Below are 19,066 nucleotides of genomic sequence, written 5' to 3'. Positions count from 1 at the left end.
CAGAGGGAAAGATATAAATTAACATGCTGCTTCAAGTCTAAGTCAGTGTTTCCCGAACTCACCATTCACTTCCTACCTTGACACAACTTTTGCCATCTGAGAACCACTTTGAACATTTCTTTAAACCAACTCACCTTTTTAAACTTAAAATTTACAGGGACACCTGAGGGTGACAACAACAACAACAGAATACCCTAACAGGTATAAAAGTTAGGATGGGTCATGGCCCCAGAGACAAAAAGCTGTACCCAGACCTGGAGGGAAGAGAAGACCAGACATGTCAAAGCAGGGCAGGCGGATGTCGTCTGGAGCAGGGCCCAAAGGTGGGGAAGCAGCAAGAAGGTAGTTACTGAGAAGGCCTTAAACAAGATGGCAGCTTCAGTAAAGGGAGGAAAATTTGAACCAGGACAGTGATTCTGAGGTACCTTACATGGATAACGGGGTGAGGGGTTTGTGGCAGAGTGAGGCTGAGACTGAAGAGAGGGGCCCTGGCGGCTGAAAGGAGTCCAAGAAGAAAATAAGAGGGGTGAAGTATGACTGATGGGGAGATGCAGCTTGGGAGCCAAGAATAGTGTTGAGATATTTTAGGTGGTGAAAGAGGACTGCAGGATGGGGAGAGGAGAGGTTGTTCAGGGGGTAAAGTAAAAATTCCAGAGGTGAGAGCAGAGGGTAGGTGGAGCCAAGGAAAGACTGCAGCAGGACGACTTGGGGCCTAAGGCATTGGGGGAGAACTGGGTTGGGTACGCAGCCCTAACATACTTTGCTGGTGTCCCTGAGCCTGGATCCTGAACACAGCTTCACGTCCCACGCGTGAGACGAACCTGTCGTCCACCTACCACCAAAACTCAGCTCTAATACCTCCAGTGGTATGCACCACCTTTTGGGAAACAGTTGTGTGGGCAAAGGATGATAAAAGCCTGAGGAATGGGATACTTGGAGGAAATTGCCAAGTTTCTAGAACATCTGGGTTATCATGATTTTTCTGTTTCATCTTTTTACCCTCCATGGTGCTTAAGCATGAAACTTTGTATATAACAGGCACTCATATATTCAGTTACATTATTGTGAGTGGCTGAAAAGACGTAAGTAGAGATGAGTCTTCTGAGACACATCTGAATAGTAAGGATCCCATTCACGAACTACAAGGACAAAGGGAAGGTATCAGACTAGGTCTAGTAGAATGTTTTCCCTCACAAGAAGGGATGATTTTTCAGATCGCTGATAGGCCATCCTAGCTCACTGATAACTAGAAAGGCCTTGAGGCTTTAGATAATGCAGAAAAGTGAGAAGAAAGAAAATTAGATACTGTAGACAAGGGTTAATGTTTCAAGAGCCACTCCAGATCACAGCCCCTTTCCCATTGCCTACAAAATCACTTACGTGTGGGTAAAATGTTCCTCTATAAAGGAACTTTAGAAATGTGGCCAGCAGATCCTAAGGAGATCCCAATGATTCTCACTTTCAGGCATTTACACCCTTGTATCCTATCTCTTAAGCACAGGCAGCACCTGTGACTTGCTTTTAACCAAAAGAATATGATGGCAAAGGTGATGGAAGTCATTCCTGTGATCACATTATGTTATGATTATGTTCTGTGAGACTCCATCCTGCTAGCTGAGTCTCTCTCCTGTTAGCCTTAGAGAAGCAAGCAGCCACGTTGTGAGCTGTCTATGGAGAGGGCCAAGTAGCAGGGAATGGCAGGCAGCCTCTGGTCACTGAGGGCAGCCAGTGGTCGCAGCCAGCAAGAAACCAAAGCCCTCAAACCTAAAGCTATAAGGAAAGAAATTCTGCCAACAACATGAAAAGAGTTTAGAAGCAGAATCTACCCCCAGTCAAGCCTCCAGATGGGACCATAGCCCCAACTGACACCTGGCTTGTAGGTTTGTGAGACCAAGAGCAGAGGACCCAGCTAAGCTGTGTTTAGATTTCTGATCCTCAGAAACTGTGGGATAAATAATACGTGTGTTGTTTTAAGCTGCTAAATTTATAGTAATTTATTATACAACACGGATATCAAACACAGGAATCTTAATACAGAAAAGTAAAAAAAAAAGTAAAAGGAATATTGAATTATTGGCCATTTGGGATATTTATTAATGAAGATCAAACAACCAAAGATCAGTCCTCAATGCTCATTTCCATGATTTTAAGAGTTGGTCCTTCCATGTCCTGATTACCATTGATGCTGTACAACTGAACAGATGGGACAAGTGCTGTGCTAAGACAACACAATTCATTTGAAGTCTCAACTCTTTCAGTGTCACTGTCGCCTTCAATGACATTCACAGAGGTTTCTTGGTCCAGTAAACTGTCTGACATACTTGCATTTTTTTCATCCCAAACTGAATTTCCAAGATTCGTTTCATCATTCACCTGTTGAATTATAACCCCATCTGAATACTTTGACTTATAGACAGGCAGGAAAAATTCATTTGGTGAAGAGACTATCTCGTTCTCATCCTTTGGTACAGACAATAACATATTCAAAGCTTTTTGGTATTCTTGACGTTCCTGTCGAATGGCTATATCTTGTTCATTTTTATATTCATTTTGTTCTGAATTCTCGGCCTTTTCAAAATCAAGTAAATGCAACATATCAACATCATCTAGCATTACCGAGTTTTCCCTGGACATGCAGCCTAAGTCCACCTTTAGGATGCGTAGCAGGTGGCGCATTTTTTCCTGGAATTAAAAAAAATACAAGAATAATATTAATTAAACTAGTCAAATTGAATTACTTTTGTCTGCAGTGCTGCTAACTTCAGCAGGATTAATATTTCTTCTTTCACATTCTGTCTGCACCCGTCACCCCCATACACACAAAAAGTGCAAGGGAAAAAAAGTGCTTGCTTTTAATGCATTCTTTGAGAGTATTGTAAAACTAAAATTCTTTCTACATTAGAATTTTTCTAATGAACTTCTAAAGAAAGACAAACCTCCTCCAAATGATGTTTATTTTGTTTTATATGTCTCTCAAACAGTCGTTCTAGAAACCTACAAACGATAAATGAAAATGTTAATGTCTCAAAATCAGAAAATCAACTAAATATAAAACAGCCATGCAATAAATAAACTACTAAAGGTTGGAAAATATGTTTTAGATTACCCTTTTTCTTTCCAAAGATAAACACTAATCCTTCCCTGTTCTGTCAAGTTCTCCAATTTGGAAGCTAGTATGGCTTCTACTATGTTTAAGTTATGTAACAGATGCCAGTATTTCTTCTGAAAGATTGCATGCTACTTACATTTCTGTGAATAAAATATTTTCAATGAGTTCCCCCCCAACACTAAAAACCTCTTTATCTTTTTTCTCTCACACACATATACAAACACCAAAAGCCATCCCCTCTTCCCTTCTCTTGCTTTCACATACACACCACCCCCAAAAGCAAACCCTAAAAATTCTTTTATAAAGAGTTTTTTTGCAATGCTTCCTCAATTGTACTTGAAAAAAAGTTCCACACATGGTAAATTCACATAATAACATAAAGTTATCATTTATTAATAAGCACCACTAAGTGTCAGACATTTGTGCTGGACACATAATGATTACACCTCTAATCGTGACCAACACCGGGAGACAAAGGTATTACAAAACCCATTTTAAAGATGAGAAAACAACATCTCTAAGATGATGCTTTCCTCTCCCCTAAGGTCACGAGCCATTAAGAGAATTTAACCCAGACGTGTCTGGCTCCAGACACAGTCCCTCAGCTACACCATGCCGGTCCAGCTGTCACAGCAGTGTATTCATCAGCTGCCTGAAAAACAACTCACTTGTTACCGTTTGTTACTGTCAATGAAGTTTTGAGCCAATCTTAGATTCAGTTCTTCTGAATTATTTGAAATTTTTAAAAAGCCCAAGAAGGCTGTATTCTATATTTTACAACTATCATTGACGTTTGGACCATTCACTTCTTAGGCATTATCCTATGCCTACACACTTCTTTACCAAAATTGGGATTAAACAATACATACTGTTTTGAAACCCATATTATTTTTTTCTAATCAACTAAATATTTTGAACATCTTTATGTATCAATAAATTCACTTCTATAACATCATTTAAAATCTCTGAACAGAACTTACTATTATATTCTACAATTTATTCAACTGAACCTTTACTATTCAACATGTTGGGTCATTCCATTTTTTGGTGTTACTATAAAAATTGCCACAATAAACAGCCGTATAATCTAAAAGAAAAACATGAGTTTTTTAAGCACAAATACATATTTTTCATGCCAACCTTTTTTTGTTTTGTTTTGGCTTCTAAACTTTGCTGTAGTTTTTTATTTACAGTTGGAATCAATGTTTTTGTTGTGGTGGTGGTAAAAAAACACATAATGTAAAATTTACCATCTTAACCAGTTTTAAAATTTACAGTTCAGTAGTATTATTACATATATTCACATTGCTGTGAAACAGATCAAGAGAAGTTTTTCATCTTGCAAATCTGAAACTCTACACCATTATGCAGACATTCCTTTTTAAAATGAAACAGGTAAATAGAATTTTTGTAAAAAAAAATTCACGCCTTTTTGGAGTAGCTTTTTATACTAATAATGAAAATGTTTGCTTTAATTTAAAAAACTTCACATAGAAATAGAAATAACTCATTAAAAAATGTCTGTATTTGACATTATTAATGACAGGGAAGGCAGGTAGCATATACATAATGGGGTCCTATGATACATATCATAAAATTTTATCTAAATGGATTTTAGCTAAATAAATGTTCAAGTTGGTTGAGGACCACATAGTTTCCTTAAGATACATAATACTAATCTGGTTTTGCAAACTTTCCCTTTCACTCAGTGTGCAAACCTAGCCTTTAATTTGTCCTCACCGTACTAGTAACAGTTGTAACAAAAAAGCTTGCTTCTGATTCACATGACAGTCTCAAATAGTAAAAACAGAGGACAGATCTTTGCAAAAGAGCAGCAAAAATTCAGTTTACTAGTCTATTATAAACTAAGAGATATAATAGTACTTTTGGTTTGTTACTTTGTAGACTATGGTATTTTTACATGGGTGATGTCATCTGTGAATAAAGACAGTTTTATGGTTTTCTTTCAAATATGGATGCCATTTCTTTCTTTTTTTCTGTGATAAGCTTTTTTGAAATTGAGGTATAATTGCTGTACAACATTGTACTAATTTAAGGTATATAACATAATGATTTGATATTTGTATATATTGCAAAATAATCACAATATATCTAGTTAATATCTGTCATCATACATAGTTACAGAAAATTTTTTTCTTATAATGAGAACTTTTAAGATCTATTCTTCTAGCAACTTTCAAGTATACAATATGGTATTATTAAGTACAGTCATCATGCTGTACATTATATCCCCATGATTTGTTTATTTTATAACTGGAAGTTTGTTCCTTTTGACTCTTCAACCATTTTGCACCCCCACCACCCACTCCCAGGCCACCTCTGGCATTATGTTCTCTGTATTTTAGGGATACGGTAGTATTTAAATGAATAAAATCTCTATTCTTTTCTCTAACTCCCCCAAACTGTGAACTCGCCTTAGAGTATGAATTAAACATCCTTTATAATTTACTATCAATTATAAGCACACGGTCCCCTAAGAAAGCAATATAATTTTCATTTCCTAGTATGTGGAAATGCTTTAAAAAATTAACACCAAATGAAGAGTATTTAATGTACTGTTCACCCACATAATACAATTTTAAAAATCCAACCTGTTTGAAAATAAACCAAGTTTCAAAATTTCATCTGTTACATCTTCAATGAAACTCAGATACAATAGTTCTTCTTCACTGTGAAGGCAAAGTGATATACAGCATAAAAACTACTGCTCATTTACTCTGAAAATTATAGGAAACATGAGTATCTAATTAGAAGTATCTGTACAATTACAAATGTACTATCCCAATTAAGAGGAACATTATAAAACAAACATATATCTACCTTCTCAAATTATGCAAGGATATTTATTGGTATTAAAGATGAGAAAATATTCCCCAATAGAGTAAAATTTCACAGATGTCTGCAACATCCACCAGGCAGTAAAAAGCAAGCAAGGATTAAATAAAACAGAAAGCAACCAGGGGCAGTGGCAAGAGGGCAGCTAGGTGTGACCCACTGGGGGCACGTGCTCCTGGTGAGCATTTTAAATGTCCTCTGGCCCCTGACCAGGTCCAGCAACAGAGGCATGAGTCCCTCTTCACGGCAGAAGGGAAAGTGGAAAGTCATCCAGAGAAGCAGGAACTTCAACGATGAAATCCTCTCCTGCTCCTAGGAGAGTATCTTGTTTTAAGGTTGAGAAATTTATTGAGCAGAAAAAATTACTTTTTTTTCTCAAAAGGTTTGGAGATGAGGAAAAATATTCTAGAAGAAAAATTTGTGTACATAAATAGAGTGATAATTTTCAATTACCTGGACACATTTCTGTCACACTATCTTATGAGTTAACTATATTTTAGCAGCTATTACACGAAAATTAGGGTACTAAGTTTGATTTCAATTAGCTAAAAATCAGTCATGACAGAAAACGTGAATAGCAAGTACCTACTCGATTGCTGAATAAGGGAAAGAGTTAACTAGCAAATCAAACAGAAGATTAAAAGATTGCATAAAAACTGCGCTTTCAAACCGATTCACAGGCAGCAAGGTTGAGAATAAATGAAATTCTATAAAAATAGATTGTTTTCCCTGAAAAAATGCAGCTTAACTAAAACAATATTCAAACCCCCCCAAAACTGGTGAGGTTAGAAACCTCCAAGAGTGGTATCCTGAGCTACCAAAAGGCTGTGTTTCTCTAAAACTCATCGCTATTATTCTTTATTATTTTTATTATAAAAATAAAAATTATGGGCACTAATTATAAAAAAATAGCAAGCATTAATTTAGGGACAAATTTCCACTGGACATAAAGATGACGTGATTAATAATTACTTCAGGAAATTCTGGTCATTCTCTCAAATGTAGTGTGTATTATATGACCGAACCCCAAAGCTGGCTGTAAAGAAAGATTAGTGTTCAATCCTGACTTATTTAATAATAATTTGTGTGAGTCTTAATTCTTCATTTCCACTAAGCAAAATGAAGAAGTCAAAAAGACCTTACTCAGAATAGATTTTTCTCCCTGAAGGTGGCTGCAGGAAATATTGACATACTGCCCTGGAAAGAGAAAATTAGAATATCTGAACAAAACAATGATTGGCATACAGTAATATGTTAGTAACAATATGTTTCAGAATTTTAAAGCACTTTTCACATTCATTATCTAGTCTAATCTTCAGAACAACCCTGTCAGGTATATTGGGTAGGTATTATTTTTTTCCACTTATTAAACAATTCACCAAGGGGTAGAAAGGCTAAGTAATTTGCCAAGGTCACATGTTAGTAAGTAGTAAGGACAGATTTTTAAACTAGTCTTGTAATTACAAATTCACAATCCTTTTTAAAATTGTAACATCATACGGAAAAACCAGAACGAACTTTTTGCCAACCCAGTACTATGAAGCTTACGCTGTATAAACAATTATCAATTTGACTAAGGCTAAAATATAAATGATGTTGGAAACATATTTCCTTATAGAAAAAAATTTTAAGCTGGTCATTATGATAAATTTTGTCATTATTCAGTTATGTCATCATTAGTTAATTCCAAGCTTTCTATTCAGGTATGTTCAATTATAATATTTTACTTCTTTTAGATAGAAGCTACTACGAAAGATAACTAACTCTTTCTTTAGGTCATTCTTTATATTCATCGCAGCCTGGCTCAGCTGGCTCAAGAGAGTATCCTAAGGTATGAGTACTAAAGCATCATGAATTTCAAGACAGAGAAGTTAATAACCCCCCTTGCCACTCCCTCCCCGCACAAAGCCTTGCCAGGTGAGATCTCCCTAAGGAAAGGCCTCAGGGCCCTGAAGGATTGCATGTGCTTGCTTCCAGTCTGCTATAGGATGTCTCATTCCTGCTCTTTAGTCCTTTTTTTCTTCTACCTCTTTCATCTCATATGCAAACTCTGACAGTGGAAATGCATTTGACCACTGAAACTATCAAAGGCATTTTTTAGGTTCTATACTACCTGCTGACCTATCATTTTTATTTGGGCACAGTGTTCCATAATTACTAAACATGATGAGTTGTTTTAAAAAATAGTGCCTCCTCTACTAAGCATGGATAGATAAAGCACTAGCATATGATGAATGTTCAAAATCACAAATGATGAATCCTCAGACGGTAAGGTTCCTCGGTACTATCTGTGCCATGTAAACAGCTGAGCATCACTGCTGGAGGATCTGTCTTGGGGAAAATCCTTTCTCATATGAAGAGTGACGGTAAACAATACAAGGCAGTGCCCCTTTTCCCTTTATTAGTGAATTAGCAAAATGAATTCCTTTAAACTTTTAGTGACGACCTACTTTGTAATATTCCTTAATAACACTAACAAGGCCACTGAATTGTACAATACCAAATAGACTGGAGCACAGGTAGTTAAAATAGCACTCATGTTTCAAAGTCTGAAGCCCCCCCGCCCCAACCAACGCGGGACATGTGAGATCTTAGTTCCCGGACCAGAACTGAACCTGTGCCTCCCTGGAGTGGAAGCACAGTCTTAACCACTGGACAGGGAAGTCCCCTCATGTTGCACAGTCTGTATGTCTGTTACACAGGAAAGCAGTGAGATATAAAGAGTTGGAATACCTTGATGAGGAACAGTGAAGAGCACCGTCTTGAGCCTCTTCCCATGGTACCTCATGCCCTTGTAAAGGTAAAGGGGTTATTTTTCCTTTGGTACCATATGACATACAACTAGATGCCTAGGGATGCAATGAGAAGAATAAATCTTTATTTTGCTTCAAAAATACATTACGAAAGCACAACTAAAGCAAAACAGCAAATTTCAAAAAATGGTTCATGAAAGAGAGCAGAGATACCCAGTAGATAAAAGTGACTGATATATTAGGACAAAAGATATTTCAGAATTCATTTTTCATACAATCAAGACTTTTTTCTTAAATTTATTTAAAGTAAGATAACACAATTTCTTATATTTTAATGATGAATATTTTAAATGACATTAAAGAATACCACAAATAAACATATAAAGAGAAAATGAAAAAAATCTGCAAGTTTTAAACTTGAGAGAAAATATCCTATTATTCAGAAACTCAACAGCCCATCTGTTTCAAATCAAATATGCATTGTAGAAGCAGTGGTAGCTCCAGCAGTATGAACAACAATATTAAGAAAAACAAAAAAATAATGGCAGCCTACTTTTATAGAATCCTTACTAGGGGCCGCATACTGTGCCAAGCATTTACTTGCATTATCAGATTTAATCTTTATAATGCTAATTTATGTGTAGTGCTTTACAGTTTTAAACCCGCTGTTAGAATGTTGGTCTATCTACTGCAGCCAATACTCTTACTAGCTTCCTCAAGTAGATTGCTGGTGGTACTGATTATGGAGTAAAGGGAACATGCTGTTTTCTTACAGGGTTATAGATAAACATTTGGAACACAATGTCATAAAAATGGACTGCTGCTTTAGTTTATTTAGTTATCTATGGAGCTAACCCTCTTCCTAAATCTCAAGCTAGTCACAGCCATCATTTATTGAGCCCGACTTAGACTAGGTACTTTACCTACAGCATTTATTCCTTCCAATGATCCTGCATATTAAGTACAGTTTTTCTAGATGTGGACACTCAGCTCTCAGAGGAGCTGATTTGTCCTTGGGCCTTAAATGGCAGAACCCTATGTCAAACAGCTACTAATGTCTGAGATGGAAACCTACTATCCTTTATCCCTTTTCAGAAGGGAAGAGGGAAGCTGAGTGTGCTTATATTTTATTCTTCTATCCCTGAATCTGTTTGACATTTTAACAGACAAACCATTTTTACAAACAATAAATTTAGATTAGAATATAAGTGTATGATTAATACCCCCAAAATAAAAAATAATCAGTTTATATCTCAAAGTCAGACTTAAAGCTGTGATATTTTAATATAAATGACTGCTAAACATTCAAAATACAAACACTAAAAAAAGATCTTTATGGTCTAGAAAAAAACAAAAGTAAGCACAGGAGAATGATATCCATCTATTTTTATAAAATGTGTAATTTCCAATAATATAATCAGTGGCAATTCTTTAAAAAAAAATACAGGCATAGAAACTAAAATAACTTCTGCACTTTTCTGGCTCCTTTAGTGATCCAAGTCTACATCTTTGGAAAGAACATTTAAGGTATTTTATTCACCCACCCATCTATCCAGCCAACCATCTAGAAAAGATGCTGACAACAAATGACTTCCCGGATTGGGCAGGCCAATCACAGAAAGCAATAACCATTTGCAAAAAGGCAATGCTTCTGTACGCTGGTTATATCACATGCAAGAAGTGTCACCAAGAGATTATTCTTCACAGGCCAAATAGCTACACATGTTCTATTAAAGCAGCTGTAATTTGAATGTGCGACACAAAGAAATCTCATTTTTATTACCTGCTTTATGTTCGTTTCTGAATCTGCGAAGTTCTTGATCTCAACTGTCTCAAAATCAGATTTAAAGCTGCAATATTTTAAAAGAAATTGTTAAACCTTCAAAATATAAATATTTTGATGATAAGCTTTACAGTCCCGAAAAAAATAAACTTCAAACATGAGAGATAAAATGAATCTATTCTTGTAAAATGTGTAATTTCTAATTACATAATCAGGAAATTGACATGGTTTGGATTACATATGCCTCTTTTTCCTTTTTTTGAATAGCAGCTAGATTTCAGTTGGACAGAATGGGACTAGGGAAATGGAAATCATTACCTTTAAAAGCTGTCAAAAATACAATCAGAAAAGTATGTTATATTTTATTCCCTCATTTCTTCTTCACTTAAAAGTCCTACCATTAGATTTAATTCCTTAATTCTTTAAATGTATACAAACTGATCTTACTATACCTCTTATCTTTACCCAGAGAAAAGAATACTAGTCATAAATTGTTTTTTACTTTTAAAAATAATTAAAACCTAGTACCAGATAAGTATTCATTTATATAACACTAGGAAAAACAATCACAAATCTGCTAACACTCAATACTTCACAAAATTTGTCTCTTTCTCCAATCATTTGGCAACCTTTAATGAATATTATGTGCCAGGCACTACTGTATCTGAAAAAATTGAGGCAAATTAATTAATTTCCAGAAATGATCCCAATTCTCTACATTAAACCTGGGGAGTTGTTGCTGAATATCTGCAGGGAATGGAGCATAGGGGTAGTTAGACAAACAGTCGTTTTTTCTCCCCCAATACAGGCCATTGTTTTGCCATTTCTAATATAAATCAATAAACATTTAAACAAATGCTGTTTGATGACCTATTTTAAGGATTCTCTGAAAGTATAATATTTTAAAACATACAAAAGTTCTAGTACCATGTTTGAAACACTAAATTAAAATATGTGACACACATTTATAAGGAGCTTGACAAGTTTAACAGCTATTTATTTTTTCAACAATTACTCTGATAGTTCTAGTGATCTGTGCAGAAGGAAAAGTCACATTAATCTCATTCCAGTCAAAAGGGCACTACCACACCTTTTGTCTGGCACATAAGGTACATGGTATAAAATAAGGAATATTATTTAATTTCTACCACATCTTGGGGGATTTACTATTGGCTGTTGTGCCATACCTGCTTAGTTCAGTCTGAGTTTCAGCTTCCATTCGTTGATCGGTAAAATCCTTTTTTCTTTTGGCAGGTGTATAATATCGATACTGTGACAGGAAGGATTTTGCTTCTGATTTTAAAGTGCGTGGGGTGAATGGCAAATGTCTGTTAGAAAAGCGTTCAGAATGTTTATCCAAAAGATCCCCACTGGGTGCTTTTGCGATAACTAACTGGAACCGCTGGGAATTTGGGGATGTGCCCCTGGGCCCTCTGCCGTAGCAGGTCCTAGAGGATGACTTTCTGGGCCCAGAGGCAGCATAATCCATGCTGGACAGGGAGGAACCAGAGTTCTTCTCAGTACCGTTTGTGAGGACTTTATCGGCTTTAGGTAGATTTAGGTGTAGTCTTTCTGAAGAAGTTACTGGTGACCTTGTAAAGGATGGAAATCCATTCACTTCGATTAACATACCATCTTCATCTTGTGGTTCTCCTGAAGGCTAAGAACAGTGATCAACTACATTTACAAATTCAGATAACTCGGGCTCTCCAGATTATACATTAAAAAATGTAGAGCCCCAGGGCTCTACAAATATAACATGTATGTTCCTAGAAATTTGTATATGAAGTTATATTCAAGTTTTTGAATTATTAATTCAAAATAAAAATCTAATTCTAAATATAAGCAATAGTAATCATTTTGCTTTCTGAAACTAAAAAAGTGATTAATAACATACACCCGTATTTGTGGTCTTGAACTTGTGTACTGGGGTAGATGTCAGTTGTATCTGAGTTTCCAAACCAGTCCTGAGTGCTAGTCCCCTCTCAACGGCTGCTGGCGACAGCACCCGCCCCTTCCCACCTTGTTGTTATGACCACCTTCAGTGCCAGCAGCTCCTCTGTGACTTCAGAGTGCTGAAGGAATGAAAAGGAACTTCTCCTCACAATGTCTGGAGCCCTGATTTAAGTAACTGATATTTTAAACATAATTAAGAAAGACTTATGCCATAGAACGTTCATATATGTTTCTTTCTCAACTTCTCATGAGGGAGGAAAGCTTTGAAATGGAAGGCATTTTGGCCTGCTCTATTTCTTTTTGGTTTAACTTTAAAAAAAAAAAAATTTTTTTAAATTGAAGTATATAGTTGATTTACAATGTTGTGTTAATTTCTGCTGTACAGCAAAGTGACTCAGCTATACACATATATACATTCTTTTTTATATTCTTTTCCATTATGGTTTATCCCAGGATATTGAATATAGTTCCCTGTGCTATACAGTAGAACCTTTTTGTTTATCCATTCTATATGTAATAGTTTGCATTTACTAACCCCAAACTCTTAGCCCATCTCTCCCCCACCCACCCTCCCCCTTGGCAACCACAAGTCTGTTCTCTATGTCTGTGAGTCTGTTTCATAGATAGGTTCATTTGTGCCATATTTTAGATTCCACATATAAGTGATATCACATGGTATTTATCTTTCTCTTTCTGACTTACTTCATTTAATACAATAATTTCTTGTTGCATCCCTGTTGCTGCAAATGGCATCATCTCATTCTTTTTTTATGGCTGATTAGTATTCCATTGTATATATGTTTGATTTAACTTTGGAAGAACTATTTCTACAGGGTATTCATAAGGTTTAAGAGTATAGGCAATATTTTATTCTTTTACAGACTAGATGCCCAAGAAGCCTTGTCTATGATTCCAGACTTTACGGACACCTGTGTATCCTTTACAGAACTCTGAGGCACATTATTAAATGGTAGAGAAGAAGTTACATGGAAGTTAAACTGAGGTTAAAAAAAAAAGCTGGAATTTAGCCAGTCATATCTGTCCTACAAGCTCATGGGGAGGAAAACAAGAGCAAGATAAACTTAATATGAAAGGAGCGGAGTCCTTTCTGTACACAAGGTACTGTTATTGCCATTGAGTAGAAATAAAAGAGGAACAGTAAGAACTTCTATCACCGTTACTATTAGGCATGGAGTGCATACTATGTGCAAGGTACTGTTCTAATTAATTTACATGTACAACTCATTTAATCATCACATCAACTTCTGGGTGGTGGTACAATTATTACCTCTACTTTATAGATGAAGAAACTGAGGTGCAGGGTCTCATAGATTCGAACACAGGTGAGCCTATGCTCTTCCCATTATGTCATACTATCTATTTTACAGACTCATTTGAAAATGATACATTTTTAGATTTTTTTACACCACCAGGAATCTCAAGCTGATTTTTACTGCTTTCACAGTAATGAACAAGTCAGCTAACTTAAGTACTGATTTACCTCAGTAAGGAAGTTGCAGATAACTGGATTGTGACTACAGCCTAAAATAGGTCAAGTCACCTATTTCCTTTCCAAGTACTTTCTAACTCTATCCCAAATATAAGGCAAAATTACTCAAAGCAACTAAGTATTTTGGCATTAAACTGTGAGTCAGTAGGGTACTGTTTAGTTAATGACTTTAATATGTTAGTTGTAAAAAAGTGTTCCCAAACTAGGTTCGCACTGCAGCTTATATACCAGAGAAGACTGGCTCCCTGGAAAGCAATTTCTAAGTATGACCTGAAAAGTCTTTTAGGGCTATTAAATAATAGTCACAGAAATTATTTACACTTGGGGAACAGTACAAACTGAGATCATAGCAGGCAGAAATGCATAAGGCATTAGATTGCCTGTGAGAAAATTCTTATCAGTAATGGTTATTTAATAAATAAAATGAAATACCAAAGAAAGTCCTTAAAGGCAGAAATATACTCTCATCTGATTGAAATGGGCTGGGAAAATTGCTCTTGAATCAATTTAAGGCATGAAGCTTTTCTGAATCTTTATATCTTATAATCCCTACCCTGTATCCTACTTTTTCTTTCTTTGTAAACCAGTAGAACACAATGTAAGATCAACTGTACCAATCTGCCTTTTTGAGATTATATAATTTTTAGCTATGAATATCAGAAAGCTTGGATATAATTTTCACAGAAAATGTGTAACACATTGGTAAATTCATCAAAATTAAAATAGCAGATTACTATAAAGTTCTAAAATCAGAAAAGGGTTCATCAATTATATGTCAATGCAACAAAAATTCTGGTGGTAATCTGACCACTTTCCCTTTCAGTTTAATGCAATTTGTTGTAAACTGTTTCTGTGATTTAAGAATTTATGTAAAGTGACAATGATTGACAGTCTACACATACATGTTTTTATGTCAAGAATACCTACCCAATTTTACAATCACAGAATTGAGTATTAAATCAATCCTTTTTCAGGGATAATGTCACAACAAATGGTATAAAAAGAATTTCCAATTGTCAGGTTTTAAAACAGTTGAGGAGTCAATTCAAGTGCAGAACAGGATGGATACAATTTATTTAAAAATTTGATTAACACTTGTTTTGCAAAAAGCTTCAAATTGTATTTTACAAAAGAAACTGACAGCTTCTGATTTTCCTTGTTTTACAGTACTTTAAAAATATATATAAGAACATGAATCACATTCATATATTCAATTAATCTTAATATCACATGGTATGTGCTACACCAGTGATGTGAGTGAATGATAAATAACTGTGTGGGGTACAGGGTGCAGACTTAAAAGGGTCTGAGGTGATAGCACGTGAGTCAAAATGTGAGAGAAAAAAAGTAGCCCATATTAGAGTGTGGGCAATTAAAGAAAAAGTTTTTGATTACATGATCTCATGTATATAAGCAGCTATTATGTCCAGAGGCTAGAGCTATCACTTTCTTTTGAATTGTAGTAAACTTTTCAGTTAATGCAGATTAAAACCACAGGCCTCTGTTAACCATAAAACCCATCCAATTATCAAAATATTATGCCCCAAATAATAATTTTAATTTAAACGTATCTAAATATTTATCAAGTATTATTAAAAATTTAAGTGAATTGTAAATTACTATGAAGTTTAAATGGAGTCAAAAATATACCTATATAAAAGCATAAATGAACTATATTTTTAGAGGCAAAAGTTACAGGGTTACAGCGACTAAAGGAAAAATGAATGGAAAACACCCTACATTTATAGACTTAATTATATATTTTATTTTCAATAAATCCCATTCTTACTTCAAAATACAATTATTAATTTATATTCATCATGCTAGACAACAGAAACATATTTTAAATTTTCAGTTAAAAAGCACCATCACTAAAAATGAAAATACATACAAGAGTCAAATATTGATGAACAGATTCCCAGATGGTACAGTGTACAGTAGGTTTATTCTAAAGGAAGCAGCTCTATTCCTAGCCCTTTCATCTACATAACAGCCTTGTGGACTCTTCTTAAACATATTAGAGCTTTCCTGACGGCTCCCAAATATATTTTCAGCCCAGACCTCTTTCCTAACACAGATACTTATATCCAACTCTCTACTGAATATATTAGATGTTCCAAAGTCATCTTAAATCAAGCAAGTCCAAACAAGTAAACTCATACTTTACATTATCTGCCCCACAAAGAAAAAACTGCACTTTGTCCTGTTGTCATTATTTCAGTGACTGATCACCATCCTCCCAGCTGCTCAAGCCAGAAACCTGGGAACCTCTTTAATTCCTGCCTCTTGCTCTTCATATCACTGAATCAGTCACCAAGTCCTGGGGATTCTACTTTCTAAATGTCTCCTAAATATATATTCCTTGTGCTCCTTCTACTGTCTTATAGATCATGTCTTAATCATTTCTTCCCCATACTGCAACTGTCACATAATTAGTCTGTCCTTCCCTGCTGCCAGTGTAGTCTTTGCATAAAGTGTCAATATGAGGACATAACTTCCCAACTAAAAACTGGTCTATGGCTCCCCACACTTCTCAAAGAAAAAGGACCCAGGTTCACTATTAATTCATAAATGCCCCGAGTCTTTCCCCTGCCTAATAATAGGTCACATCTTCATGTACAATGGAAAGAGCTCGAGTCAAAAACAAGGCATTCGGTACCTAGTAAGTACAGCAGTGAAAATGGCTTTTACCAACAGGCAGTAGTTTTTCCATAGCCCGGTTGCTAGGGGACAGAAAACAAAGCTCAGGGCCTAATTTAGACAGTCTAAGAGACCATGGTCATGAATCTGGGATTCTCTCAACGGCTACACCCCAGTGAGGTGACTTGCAAAGAGACTAGCCCATCTTGAGCACTGGCACTGAGAGAACACTGGCCTTTGAGAATCTGAAATCATATGCTGCTTCCATAAAAGCCTGAAGCCCAGATGTGCATTACCCAGATGGTCCACAAAAACCTTAAGCCAAGAAAAATGACAGTTTTTTCCAACACATAAATTGTAGGGGGGATAAAAAGGTGGGGGGAAAGAGAAATTATAGATTAAAAGAAACATCAATTAGTTGAAATTATTTAGATTCCAATTCTAACAAACTACAAAAAAAAAGAGAGAGACAATGGGGAAATCTGAACAGTGGATATTTGATGATAGTAAGGAATTATTAATTTTTAAAGTATAATAATGGTTTTAGATACACATAGAAATATTTACAGATAAAATTATATATCTGGTATTTGCATCAAAATAATCGGGGATAAGGGTAGTGAGTGAGGACACACGAAATAAGTCTGGCTCTGAACTGATCATTGTTGCACTTGGGGGACAAGAACATGTAGGTTCATTATACTACTCTCTAATAGACGCTAAAATTTTCAAAATGGAAAAGTTTAAAAAGATACCATCACACACACAAAAAGACTTCCAGTTTCAGCTGAGAGATGGAGACAGACGGAAAGAGCATAGCTCTCACCATTACAACAAGAAAAAAGCTGGACAAACTGCAAATTGATGATTTTTCTTGAACTAATGACAGAACTAAAGTCAGAGAACAAACAACTAACCTAAAATCCAGAGTGAGATAGGCACCTGCCTGGAGAAACAGGATCTGAGCATTTGCTTATTTGGGGCAGATGCTGCTGAATGACATATAAACTGGTAAGATGACTACACTAGAAGTTTTTAGCCCATTGCTAAAGACTGAGTGTATACTAGCTTAAGAGTATGAAACCTCTGAGACTTGGGGAGTTTGTACCCTCTTGAAGGCTATTCCTCTAGGAACCCCACCAAAAGCTCTCAGAGGAGAGCAGGAAGAATCCTGAGAAAATTTCCCCCTCTCTTTGTTTGTTTGGCATGGCCACTGGGGAGGGACAGCAGCCACTGAAGAAACTACTCCCAGACCTGTTTTCTCTTTCTCTCAATCTACAGGGGGAAATTCCCTTCACTTTGCCATATAACAATTATGGATGTAATATCCCATCACCTTTGACACATCCCATGGGTTAGAAGCAAGTTACAGGTCCTGCCTACACTCAAGAAGAGGGGACTGTTTAAGGGTGGGGTCAGTGTGGGGCTTAGAATCCTGCCTACTACTGTGGGTCACATAGAAAGTACATGATAAGAAGGAAGAAATAAAAACATACCAAATGCTCCACTTTAAAGGACAAAGATTATCAGAGTGAACAATCTGAACCACTTAAAACTTTAGGACCCATCTAAAATATCACGATTAAAAAATGGAAAAAGATATACCAAAGGAATACTAATGAAAGTTGGTTTAACCATATCACTATCAGAAAATACTTTAATATAAAAAGCATCAAGGTAAAGAAGTTCAAAGGACAGTGATAATAGATTTGATTCACCAAGAAAATATATCATCTCTAAATATTACATACACCATGTATATAATAATATAGACTCAAAATACGTAAAACAAAAAATGCTAGTACTAATTTTTAGAGAAATAGCTAAATACATAATCATGTGAAAGATTTCTCTTAATAAAAGATAGACTAATCAGACAAGAAAATCAATAGGAGTTGAACATCTAAAAGATAAAAAACTTAATCTAATGAATATACTATATATTAAATACTGCATATAGCTATAGAATATATTTTCTTTTCAGACGCATACTGACATAGTGCATTAAAAAAATTTGTCCACCTACTGGGCCATAAAACAAACAAATTTCAAGAAATGGGTACCATACAGATGTTCCCCGATCACAATACAATTAGGCTAGAAATTTGTAACAAAGAGAAAACCAGGGAGAAAAGTAGACACAGAGATTAATAAATACTTCTAAAAGATGCTGTAAAAGAAATTGTAATACAAACTGTAAAACACTTTGAATTGAACCATAATAAAAATACCATATATCAAAACTTGTGGAGTGCAGCTAAAGCAGCACTTGGAGGAAAATAAATAGCCTTAAAATGCTCATACTATGGAAGAAGGGAGGCTGAAAACAAGCTAAACAAAAGTAGAAAAAAGTACTGTAACATAAACTTGAAGAAAACCAAAATAAGAAAATAAAGATAAGCATGAACATGACCAAACTAGAAAACAAAGTATAACAGAGAGGATCAACAGAGTAAAAA

General features: G+C 35.5%; 1 protein-coding gene across 3 annotated transcripts in view; it reads right to left on the bottom strand.

Moving 5' to 3' along the window:
* Positions 1-1,979: 1,979 nt before the first annotated feature.
* The window catches only part of SPATA7 (spermatogenesis associated 7), a 34,046-nt gene continuing 16,959 nt past the window's right edge, over positions 1,980-19,066 (bottom strand). For 2 of the 3 annotated variants that reach the window (XM_057733359.1, XM_057733360.1), the window contains 7 exons: positions 11,689-12,161; positions 10,502-10,568; positions 8,699-8,814; positions 7,109-7,162; positions 5,722-5,799; positions 2,937-2,994; positions 1,980-2,682 (listed from right to left, as the gene is read on the bottom strand). In XM_057733359.1, coding sequence (XP_057589342.1) covers positions 2,119-2,682; positions 2,937-2,994; positions 5,722-5,799; positions 7,109-7,162; positions 8,699-8,814; positions 10,502-10,568; positions 11,689-12,161 — 1,410 coding nt within the window. In that variant the 3' untranslated portion in view covers positions 1,980-2,118. The remainder of the gene's footprint in view (positions 2,683-2,936; positions 2,995-5,721; positions 5,800-7,108; positions 7,163-8,698; positions 8,815-10,501; positions 10,569-11,688; positions 12,162-19,066) is intronic. The other variant, XM_057733361.1, reaches the window with a different exon arrangement.

This window comes from Hippopotamus amphibius, chromosome 4, assembly GCF_030028045.1.
Source record: "Hippopotamus amphibius kiboko isolate mHipAmp2 chromosome 4, mHipAmp2.hap2, whole genome shotgun sequence".
In the NCBI taxonomy this organism is placed as follows: Eukaryota; Metazoa; Chordata; class Mammalia; order Artiodactyla; family Hippopotamidae; genus Hippopotamus; species Hippopotamus amphibius.
The sequence above is the reverse complement of the archived record's forward strand: the minus strand, read 5'-3'. Positions and strand labels throughout refer to the sequence as shown.